The 12,519-nt window shown below is 35.4% G+C and overlaps 1 protein-coding gene across 1 annotated transcript; it reads left to right on the top strand.

Annotated features, from left to right (window-relative positions):
• The first annotated feature begins 260 nt into the window (after window positions 1-260).
• Window positions 261-6,536, top strand: LOC105441778. The gene is made up of 4 exons (XM_030978533.1): window positions 261-324; window positions 1,001-1,333; window positions 4,563-4,886; window positions 6,268-6,536. Exons 1-4 carry the CDS (start codon window positions 267-269, stop codon window positions 6,534-6,536), a joined length of 984 nt encoding a protein of 327 aa, XP_030834393.1. The 5' UTR covers window positions 261-266.
• The last annotated feature ends 5,983 nt before the right edge of the window (window positions 6,537-12,519 follow it).

A 12,519-nucleotide genomic window follows, 5' to 3' on the forward strand; every position in this document is an offset into this window, starting at 1 on the left:
GACATATGTTACGTGTGATATGCATTTCTGCCCTATTACCAATTGTCGCCAACGTCAAAGTATCATACGGTACCTGTGCACCCAGCTAAACACATTATTTGAAAATAATGAAATAATTTCGACAATAACGTGACAATATTTAAGTTTTGTTTATGTACATGTATAATGGAAACAAAAATTGTTTCCGAAGATGAAAAAGACTACGATAGGACAGTCGAAAAAAACTTCCATTGGAAAATCGCAGTGGGTGTAATTATCAATAAAAAATGGCGACATCGGCATTAGAACTTTTCCTGATTGCTTTAGTTTACATTGTACAAACAGGTATTTGATATTCAGACAAACCGACTGCGAAATATCCGTGTATATTCTTGATCATACACATGTTGTCTATTTGTTTGTATGTTTTTTTTTTTTTTTTTTCGATATGTGCATGTGCGTCTCTGACTGTATTGCGCATTCCATGCATTCCGACCGCAATTTATGTACGACTTCCACTGTACGAGCTATATTTCTGCTCAATGCAGTGCTTCTCGTAATTGCGATGTTTTTGTCTGTGATTCATTAGCTTTGCATCATTATTCAAATTTTACTAAGATCTAAAAGTAAACTTTATTTTAAACAAAGGTATGAACAGGTTTTTTTTTTTTTGTCTAGCAGATTAGTTACTGGACTGTAAACCACACTGATCACTTAGGTCTTTTGTCGAGACATATTAATTTATATTTGCAACACTTGACCAAGTACATGGCAAGAATATATTTCTTATAATGCCAGCACGCTTATAATTATTGTTATTATTATTATTATTATCATTATTATTATTGTTATTATCATTACGATAAATATCATTATTACCATTATTGTTGTTGTTATTGTTGTAATAGTTAATGAATTGGTAGTGGTGGTGGTGGTAGTGGCGTTGTTATCTATATTAATTATTTCCACTATTATAAACATCTTGGAATATGTAAATTCATTATCCATTTCTCTCTTTTAGAAACAAATGCACAGGTCATACCTCTTCCGGTAGAGCTTCACACCACTGTTTACTTACCATGCAGCTGCCCTATATGTCCAGAATCAACCTCTGGTGTTCAATGGTACAGAAGCAGTAACCAAAATACCTTTATACAGGACGGAGAAGCACTTGCATGGTGGTCTGAAGGAATAACTGGTGGTTCACAGGGGTTTGGAATCAAAGATGACTTCTCCATGACTATAGTCAGTGTCAATTTAATCGACCAACACGAACAAGAGTTGTATAGATGTATCGTTACTCCATATGGTGGTGCTGCTGAGTGTGAACATGATGTTAAACTGGAATTATATGGTAAATATATTTTTTGTTTTCATTGTTATCTTTTCGCAAATTGAATATTTACTTTGAGGTTCGCTGCCACAACACTAAGTCAATATAAGATAGATGACACTCGAAAAATTATATCCAAATGCATTTAAACGGAAGGTTGAGGTTCTTCGACATAAAGGCATGTCCTGTTGATGACATACCATTAAAAGTGTAGTAATCAAAGTGAAGCGGTATGACACCAGACAAGACAAGACGTCTGAAGTCTGTCAGGACAAAAATAAATTATTCCTGAATTAGTTCCACAAAAAAAGTATCATTATTGTTTAATAGTCAGCAGTTTGTGATGAGTCAATATCCGGTTGATCATTTACACCCAGCCAGCCCACAGGTACATAAAAACAAAGGCCCCACTGGAAAAGACTTGGGGCATGTATGCAAATTATTGCCGGGTGTACTAATTCTAAGAAGTATAATGATGTGCCAAGAACCAATCCTGCTTGCATCAGAAAGAAAGAAGAAAGATTCATTGTCAAGAAGGTGTTTATACAATTTCTGGAAACCAGGAGGTCAATCAATTGGCTAATTAAAATGTTGTTTTATACATGTATCATCAGCCTTCACACATTGAAGTGTATACAAATCACTGTGTGAAGACTAATGATAAATGTATACAAGTTTCAATAATGCAAAAGTTGCTCTCTGTGTATTCAGCAGTCAGTGCACTCTGGTTGTGCACATAGTTGTTATGTATGTGAATACCAAAGTGAGAAAGTCACAAGTCGTAGTGAACTTGCCATATAGATTAACATTGTTGATTGATTATTGTTGGGAATCAAATAGTAAATGTTCTTGAAAATGAATTATAGTGTATATTGTTCATAACTTTTGTTCAATAATCATTGAAGGTCTATAAGAAAATTTTCAAGAAGTTAGGAATGTGTAACTGTAGTGGGAGAATGTTAAATTGTGTATATTAACAATACGCACACACATGAGTACCCACACACCCAAGGTCTTTGTTTAAAGGGTAAATCCACTCCACATAACTTACTTAGTACAATAGAAGCAGAAAAACAAGACAAACCAATCTAAAAAGGTTTGAGCAAAATAGGATAACTAATAAGAAAGTTATGAATTCGTGATAGAGTATGTAAAACAATGGAACAATAGAAATCAATACACACATCGCCAATTTGGTTATCAGTTTGTGACGTCATTTCCTCACTATTTATCAATTGCTTTATATATCTTAATCCCATTAATTTCCCTTTTTATCCCCTGAAACCTGATTTCCCCATGCCTTTGCCCAGGTTATATATTTTTTCTTTTCATATTGCGTGCATGACATTTCACAAAATCTGTAATGAACTTTGAAGAATTGCTACTATTTTCTATATATTGTTTATTCATAATTATTTATTTGTATGTAATTAGTTCTTTAAAAATTCACATTTTTCATGACTTCGCTGAAAAAATATCTATATTAGTACATCAACACAAAACGAATTACTATCAATCTAAGTTGGATGCTAGTGTGAAGGAATAAGATTCTTAGGGGGAAATAGGAAATTTATATTATCAATATAAAGGAAACACTTAGTGGATAGTGAGGCAATGGCGTCGAAGACTCATGAGTGAGTTGCGAATTTGTCTTGTTAGATTCAAAGTTTTTCATGTCATCAAACATTTATAACTTTCTTTTTAGTTATCAGATTTTGCTCAACTTTTTTTTTATTCGTTCGTCTGATTTTGTTTGCTTCTATTGAAAGTAAGTTATGTTTGGAGTGGAGTTGCCCTTAAGGGGAATAGGGGACGCTTTTTTCATAGAACTCGCTGCGGCGGTGACCTCGATTTGACCCCTGACTGGCGATACGAACGTGCGTTTAGAAATCCGTTCAACTCGGTCAAAATGTATCCATTTGTCAGGATTTAAGCATGTTCATAAAGAAGGATGAGACTGCCAAATTGTTATTGTTTTCGTTTAATAAATATTTATAATGTATTAAATTGACGAAAAGCACTGGCAAGTTTACAAAAAATTAAATTCATTTGTGTGTAGGGAAAATACTTGTTTGTCCTTGAATTCATCTCTGAGCCTGTGGATTAGAACAGTATTCCCAAGAAGAATATATTTATATAGTTACAAATATTCACTTTTATGAAGATTATTGTTAAAAGGGATCCGGTAACTTTGTCTCAGAACCTGAAACAAAATCCTGGATTTAGCTCATGCTGCAATAATAATTATAAACCTTTAGGTCAGTCAGGAACTCCATGACTTTTGCAAGCCGATCGCCTGTCTAATTATCAAGATATTTATGATTCGAAATCGAAACCAAATTTTGCGTTTGCCAAACGGTTTTCATAACACTACAATTTATCGGGGAAAACGAGCATGGTAAAACCGGTTACTCAAATATTTTATCTCTTTTGAGGCACTTCTTGATCATTTTGAAGCGTTTTAGGGCTTCAATATTATACCATATCACGGACACTGATAACACGTAGGGCCGTGCATATCAGATTTAACATTAATAAACGATGCCTTTACTCGGGTCAAGAGCACATTGTTCCCCACCTTGTCCACCTTCAAATTCGATCGTGGAGCCCCGAATGAAATGCGAACTTCTGATTGGTCTATTTTGTTTTCATGTTCAAATTGTGTAACAGTGAATACCTTATTTTAATCTTTTTCTTTTGTTAATCATGATTTAAATAATGTGTTAATGACTCTTTCCCCCAAAAACGTGAAACGCTTTCGGGACGTATTCTATTTGAACTATATATTTGGGGCGTTTTCCTTTGATAAGGTCTGCAGAGAGTTGTGTTATTATTGGGACGGCTCGAATTTCCCAGAAGAATATTACCTTAAAAACAACTCCGCTACCGAAACAAATGAAAAAAGGTCTTTAGTGAGATATTAATAATCTTTGCTTTACGTCCAAATAAAGATGAAGCTTGGGTACGTATTTTTCAATAATTGTATTCGCAATGCAATGTTTATCTGCGTACTATATAAATATATATACCATAGTAACCACTTGTAGAAAGAAAATATAACTGCCTATAAATGCCACGCATATGATTTCCCTTCACAGCTATTTCCTCATGAAGATTGCACTTAATCTAGGTACTTCCTTGTCTCCTTAGTCTTTTTACATGTATGTGCTTACCATACACATTTATTGTATTTGTGTGTATATACATGTACACACGTTTATATACAGACATTTGTTTTTCTTTCTTCCAGCCAAACCGGAAAGCTCTCCTGTGATCAAGTACATTCGGCATAACAATGGCTTCAACGTGACCTGCTCCATAAGTAACGTCTTCCCGATGACCTTCCCAATATTCACAACCAAAGAAGGGAAAAGAACTGCATCTAACAACAGTGATGGAACATACAACACAGCTGTTACCCATTTGTTTCCAGCTAACGAGAAGGATACAACCATAGAGTGCCTGTACTCAGCTTTGAACTTCAAGAGTATAGCTTCCCTAGGCCTGTTTATCGTTGACGATGACATCCTTGGTCAGCCTGAAGATGAGAATACGACGGAAAAGAACAAGACACGTAAGCTTATACATGTTACACACACATTATATATAAATATATGTATACATATATATATACATCCCTACATGTTGTATCAACAGGATATCTATATATAACCCTAAATGGTACATTAACCGGACATCATAAAAACTGGTAAATAACCTTACCCCAAATTAAAAACAATACAACTAATTAAACTACACTGTCGCTCATAAAGGTGGAATATTTTTTTTTTATCCCAATTTATGGAATTATTTTAAAAATAATTTAAAAATAATAGATCTAGATAATAGTATACATTCTCAGATTTTATTGAATAATAATTTGCCAAAGTGTGTTTTGCGTGACTGCTAAAGCATGTACATGCTACTATGCTTATCAACTAGGGGACCTATGCCCTTAAGTCATAAATGAAAGTAATGAGGATTAATGCCCCACAAAAGGGCACTAATATAGCACATCGACACGGTGTTGATCCTGGGGCCTCACAGTTACGAGGCCATTGCTTTGTCACTGAACCATGAATGTACACAGCGGGGGCTAGGGTAGGGGGCAGTTTCCATAAATAAAAAAACACATAGAAAATGCAATAAATTTTCAATAATTTATTGCATTTTACCCCGGTCCCCAACATAAAAAATCCTCTGGACGGCCATGCATTATGGCTCAAGGCGTTATGAGCGACAGTGTAATAACAAATGATTAAACCGTTTGTTTCTTAGGAGGCCTTTAAGTTTCCGTTGCCTTCAAACGTATATATATATATATATATATATATATATATAATAGTTATAATGTACATATTTCTTAACTTAAAGATAGTGTAAACCTTCTACAACCAACATTAAATTATGTAGAACTTTGCAGGAATTATAAATATGACACGTACGTCCTATATGTGAAAAGTAAACGTTAGCAGTGTCCTAGTATCTTAATTATGCAAGGAAACCCGTTTACTTTGTAAACTTCACTGTCAGACACTATATAGTAACGGACTTAATTTTCCATCTGTTGTAAACAAAAATATACATGACATGAGTTGTAGACAGTTCATGAGCATTTGTCTACATCAATAACCCGCTTCTTGCACTGGCCAAGAGTATTAACCTAATTGAATCTTTACGCAGCACAAAACGTACAACCATTCGGTACAAAGGTCTACAAATCAGACTATTATATTAAACGAGCGCGCTAGCTAAATTCGATCCGGCTGCTATATTCCCAACCAAAAAACCTTTTCAATCCCTTCTTTTTTGAGAAAAGTTATTATTATTATCTTTCAAATTCCTTTTGAATTTAATCTTTTCATGTTTGGCCTACAAATGGGTCGTACTACATTCAATAAACAATACAATAGATAAGGTTCAAAACATATAATTTTAATCTCTCATCATGTAAGGAGATGTCACTCTATGCCAGAACAAAGATAAGAACAAGTTGCAATATTTTGAACACATTTATAGGATAGAAGGTGACAACCTGGAGAAGATCATTACCCGAGGTCATGTTGAGGGTCAACGGAGACGTTGCAAGCCAAAAGTTCGATGGGCTGATGGAATAAAAGAGATTACTGGCATGAACATCTGCACAGCTCATCGCTATACCCAGGACAGACGTGGTTGGAACGTAATCATTGATATGGTCACAAGCGTTATTCATGACTCGTAAGACGACGACGACGAATCTTTGTATCAAATATTTGATTTGCCTTATGTTTACTTTTATCAATACAGACACCAACTTTAGGCACACGCCTTCAGGATTATGGATGGTATGGATAAACCTCACAACAGAAGTGATCTTTTTCATCATCATCATCGTTTATGCCATCAAAACTGGTAGGTATTCAATCATCGAGTGTTATGACATTAAAGAATGCCGAATCTCTAGAACCTAACGGTTACGAACATCCCCCCCCCTGTTTTAATAGAATATCGGTATAATTTAACAATTATTTTCTATACAAAATAATAACAATATTAATAAAAATAATGAAATTCAAAGATCTATGCTACAGCCATTTCAAACAAAGGGAAAGTTGAGTTCTGTTGCAGAGGGCGCTACACACAATTTTTTTTGGTGAGATAATGAAAAACTGAGTGTCAAATTTGAAAGAACATAATATTTAAATAGCAAAATCTTCTTTGTTTGATCGAAATCGGTTCAGAGACGGCTGAAATATAACGATTTCTAATACTTGTGTACCACCACAAATATTAGATATTTTGAAAAAAATTGAAAAAAAAACCGTTGAAAAAACGAAATAACGCCTTTAACATCGTATTTCAGCCAATGCCGATGTTGGCTTTTTTGTTGGCATTTTCGTGTTGCTTATATTACCCACAATTAGCCGGCTTATGTATTGTTATGCTTAATTAATAAGCAGTCACCGTGTTTTTGTTTTAAGTGGAGCTGAATTGGTATGATCGTGTTGGCTAAATTTCATACATTTTGGGGTCTAACATTACATTTATAGCAATGTTAAGTTCTAAAAGGGCACTATAAATGTCATAGATAAGAATAAGAGCAATAAACATGCATTTTGAAGACATTTGCGGTCTGAAAACAGAACTCAACTATCCCTTTAACTAAATATAAGTTAATTTTAGTTCCTCTCGTGTGATATGACTTAAAATGTTACATTGTACTTACAATCCACTCAATAGGACGTGTACTATTTATTTCCGATGAACACCATGGGGAAAACGGCAAAGAGGAGGAGACAGCGAAATCCACGTGGAATATGTTGTTTGGTAAGCTGTCCTGTGCAGTGACACTGACAATCAAAATAACACTTTTAATTATTTTAGTTGCATATCTTGCAACAACCAGATGTTCATTTGAAGCAGGGGGACACTAGAAGAAAATGTGACCAGTACCACAAATCCAACAAAAAGTAGCCAGAATTATTTTTTTATTTGTTTTAAGTTTCAGTCTGGTTTTTTAAAGAGTAGATTCTCACCCTTGAATGATATATAACTCATCATGATTAAACGTTCCTAGCTCATTAATAAAGGAGGAGAATGACCTATCAAAAATAAAATTTATTTTAGAATAAAAAGAGTTGTACACTCTAACTCCCCAAGTATGTGCAATGTAAAAGAAGGGAGATTATACCTCTGTAGAAATAAATGTGAATGAAATATGAGATTGAACTGAAAAAAATTGCTTATCAATTATGCATATCCTGTTTTTTTATTTTGTTTAGGTATCAATACAAAAAAGCTTACTGTGATCTCCCAAAAATAACAACCACAACAAAACAAAACTTAAAATTAGAAAAACATAGGCACTTGGAACTCTACACAAAAGCTAACTTCTAGTGGGTAGTGTAGTCTGGCAACATTATTTTATATTGAAGTTAAAGGCTAACTCATTAGCTACCTTGTTTAACACCTCTTTATTTAGATCTTCTCTAAAAACGGGGTTTTATGAGGGCACACATTTGTTGTTAAATACACCTGGTTATTCTTTTGTACATTCTGACCGCTAATAAATAAAAGGCTGAAATCTTGTTCTATAGTTATTGAATTTGTATATTTTGTAATACGTAACGATATGCTATATAACTATCTTGTAATTATGACTCACTTTGTATGTCAATTAACATGCTTAGACGTAATATATTGTATAAATTATATACAGGAAACCATCAATGAATGTATCTCTGTATTTTGACAACTGTCTACAAAAGTTAATACTGAGCATACACAGGTTTGTATGGTGGTAGACGTTAACTTTAGTATTATGAAGAGACACATGCCGATGTTAATTATTTGTGTAGCAAAAAAAAAAAAAAAAAAAAAAAAAAAAATGTATCAATTTATTCAGTCAAATCTGAACAAAATTACAAGATCTCTTTACGCTTTTTATATTCTAATGTCATTTATTTATAATCTATTGCATATTCAGTTTTGGTGATTTTGACCTTTACAGTATACCCTGTAAATCAAATCGACTTTTCTGATCTCATATTCACGATAGATTTCTTAACTTGATTGTAGACAAAAGGATCGATAGTTTTCAATACTTCAGGTGCACCATCAATATCAGTCAATCCATAATGACGAGTAACTGTTTTTCATTGAGTTTGTGTCTACGTGCTGTACTTAAGTGTTGTTTAAATTTATATTGAATTATTTGTTTCAGTTCATTTTTTCTGAAGTTTAAAAGAACCAGTTTAACCACCCCTTTATTACATTAGTAATAACATGAAGGTGCTTGGCTAAAGGGAAAGTGGTGAAAAAAGGCAATTTACTCAGAAGTACCTGAAGTAGATTAAGCTCCTTTTGGAATGAAACTATATCTGACTTGTAATTGTATACATTTTGTTAGCCAAAGATAATTTCCAAAAGCTTCCAAAGAAGAAGATATTGATGTTGTATGTTATACACTGTTCTGTTATTCACTTTACTGTTAATGTTCTTTTTGTCTTCCTCCCCATTTTCTTGTTATTCTTCTTCTTCTTTGTCTACTTTCTTTTCTTCTCCATCTTCTTCCTCCTCCTACACTTCTTCTTTTTTATTATCGTTTTTTTTTTCTTCTCTTCTACCTCTTCTTCTCTTCATCGCCTTCTCCGTTATCGCCGTCTCCCCCTTTTCCTCCTCTGCTTCTCCCGCTTCTCGTTCTGCTGTGTATGTGTGTATATCTGTATAAACCTGATGTATTTTGTTTATTTAACACGTTATCATGTAGCTCGTAACGCACACCGCTCTTTTGATATCTAAATTATCTTCAATGTATGAATACATGTATGTGACAGTTTTCAGTTTAGTTTGGAGCAATATTGTTGTGAATCCAGTTTGATATATTGGGTCTGACTGTTTTATATTGCAAATAGTTGTGTAAAATTTTTTATATTCATGAGGCATTTAGAGGTAATAGAAGACACTTGCTCTGCGAGGTATTTGTGTTTTGAAATAAAGGTTGTTTCAGAAATCCAAGGTGGTAACTTTTAACTTTGTTTTCTTTATCAGTTCATTGTGTTAATTTAACTATCATGATGGTGTTATTGTTATTTATTTATATCGAGCCATCATGCAATTATTCATCAAAGTTTAGTGTTCTTGGGGGGGGGGGGGGGAGTCTTGATTAAAAACCATTTACAGCTCAAGTTATAGAATTACCTGAACATGACAAAAAGCAAAATGGGGAATTAAGGAAGGAAAAGGAGAGGGTAGGAGAAGCAATAGTTTCACCTTGGTTTGGTAAAATGAGATAACATTAATCCGCTATCTGTATTCAACCCTAGGTAAAAGAATACAGAAATGAAATAATATGCATATATTGGTATCGTGGTTATACCATTGAACAGCATCCTTGAAAAGAGAGGCGGGAGTCAAAAGGTGAAGGGAGTGAGAGGGAAAGAGGGAGAGTGAGAGGCGAGAGTCAAAAGGTGAAGGGAGGGAGAGAGAGAGAGAGAGAGAGAGAGAGAGTGAGAGAGGCGAGAGTCAAAAGGTGAAGGGGAGAGGGAGAGTGAGAGGCGAGAGGCAAAAGGTGAAGGGGAGAGGGAGAGAGAGAGAGTGAGAGGCGAGAGTCAAAAGGTGAAGGGAGGGAGAGGGAAAGAGAGAGTGAGAGAGGCGAGAGTGAAAAGGTGAAGGGAGGGAGAGGGAGAGAGAGAGTGAGAGAGGCGAGAGTGAAAAGGTGAAGGGGAGAGGGAGAGAGAGAGAGAGAGAGATGAGAGTCAAAAGGTGAAAGGAGGGAGAGGGAGAGAGAGAGTGAGAGAGGCGAGAGTGAAAAGGTGAAGGGGAGAGGGGAAGAGAGAGAGAGAGAGAGAGAGAGAGAGAGATGAGAGTCAAAAGGTGAAGGGAGGGAGAGGGAGAGAGAGAGTGAGAGAGGTGAGAGTGAAAAGGTGAAGGGGAGAGGGGAAGAGAGAGAGGCGAGAGGCAAAATGTGAAGGGGAGAGGGAGAGGGAGAGAGAGAGTGAGAGGCGAGAGTCAAAATGTGAAGGGAGGGAGAGGGAAAGAGAGAGAGAGAGAGAGAGAGGCGAGAGTCAAAATGTGAAGGGAGGGAGAGGGAAAGAGAGAGAGTGAGAGAGGCGAGAGTGAAAAGGTGAAGGGGAGAGGGAGAGAGAGAGAGAGAGAGATGAGAGTCAAAAGGGAGGGAGAGGTCACCTTACCAGGAAAGTTCATGCACATAGGCCTACGACCCACCAAACGAATGGCATGTGGCAAATGCATTCATTGCACGATATCCCATCAGCACTGCTGTATCTCCTACAGCAAATTTAGCATTCGTCAGTTATATATTTATTTTCTACAGTTTATCCTCAAAGAAACCCAGAAGACCCCAGTGTATGTTCATTTTTCGCACAATTGTTGGTAAGTTTTAAGAAGTTCTAAGAAGTTTTGTATATTCCTATTGACTCGTAAAGTCGAAAAGAACAGTTCGAGCAATGCAGATCTTAATTGTTTATAACATCTAAACTAATAGCACATTTTTTTTTTTTTTTAGGTCCGATTTGTGAGGAAATATTATGCAGCGAATCATAGAGCCGGTTAATTAGCTGGGGGGGGGGGGGGGAGGTAAAGTAACACTAATTTCTTTTCGGGGGTGATTTTGTTTATATCGTAATTATGTTTTGCTTGGGGCAGGGGGCCGCTTTACTTTTTTGGGGTAAAGGTAAAATTAAAGTTACAATTTGTTAAAACCTGTTTTGGGGGTCTAATGGGGTGGGGGGTGTCCGGGCCCTTCGGGCCCCCATTGCGGGTTCGCGCCTGGCTAGATCATCCACACTCTCCCCTCAATTTGTAGCCTTGTAAAAAAAAAATTCTGAGAAAAAGGGGCACATGTAAAACCAAAAAAAGGCACTTATCTAGATGAAAAGTTTCATGCAGACGTGTTCCCTAGACATGTCGGTGGTTGTTGACCAACTTTTGCCTTTTGACTTTGGGTAGGCATTAATTTATGTACGTGTAATTTCTAAATTGTACTTTGGACAATTGGTTAAAAGATGTCAACTGTGTTATATAGATGTTTGATATTAATCCTATTCAGTAAAGACTACTTGTTTCTAGAATTTATTTCAAATATATGAAATACATGAAAGCCTATTTGTACAATGAATGTATGGTTTAATCAAGAGAAAGTTTTTGATTTTTTTTGCACATGGATCATATAGATACAGATGGATATGGATTAATGGAACATGTGTCATTTCGAATTCATTGTTTGATAATGTGATGCATTGAAAGGATGTTATTGATCATTTGTATTTTTCTCTGTGATTGCAGGTTTTTTCTGTTCATGCGAAATTCAATAAAATTCTGAAGTAAATAATTGGTGTCCCCTAGCTTTAATCGAGTTCACTCTGCTCCCTAACACGGTCCACCTCGGGTATGTCATTCCAACCCACCCGCCAAATAACATAACGAAAGAGAGAAAGAGGATATGATAAAAAAGACAACACAGAATAGCAAGAGAAAAAAGATGATAGAAAAGGGAAAAGGAAATATGACAACGAAACATAGAAAGAGAGGTGGATAGATTAATAAAGATCAAATATATTAAAAAAAGTGGAAAGAAAGAAGAGAAGATGATTTTGCGCGAAATCGACCCTTGGTATAATAGTTACAGGAACCGTTCATGTTGCTGAGGCATAACGTGTTTCATCAGGGTAACAATTACGATGATTGTGAAACCAAACGAACCG

The sequence above is a fragment of the Strongylocentrotus purpuratus genome, unplaced genomic scaffold (genome assembly GCF_000002235.5).
Source record: "Strongylocentrotus purpuratus isolate Spur 01 unplaced genomic scaffold, Spur_5.0 spur5_scaffold_1, whole genome shotgun sequence".
In the NCBI taxonomy this organism is placed as follows: domain Eukaryota; kingdom Metazoa; phylum Echinodermata; class Echinoidea; order Camarodonta; family Strongylocentrotidae; genus Strongylocentrotus; species Strongylocentrotus purpuratus.

Excerpts from the sequence above, each read along its gene's own strand:
- LOC105441778 (XM_030978533.1), top strand. The coding sequence starts at position 267 with ATGGCGACATCGGCATTAGAACTTTTCCTGATTGCTTTAGTTTACATT. Across the intron at positions 325-1,000 it reads AGTTTACATTGTACAAACAG|AAACAAATGCACAGGTCATA; the intron begins GTATTTGATATT and ends TCTCTCTTTTAG. Across the intron at positions 1,334-4,562 it reads TGTTAAACTGGAATTATATG|CCAAACCGGAAAGCTCTCCT; the intron begins GTAAATATATTT and ends TCTTTCTTCCAG.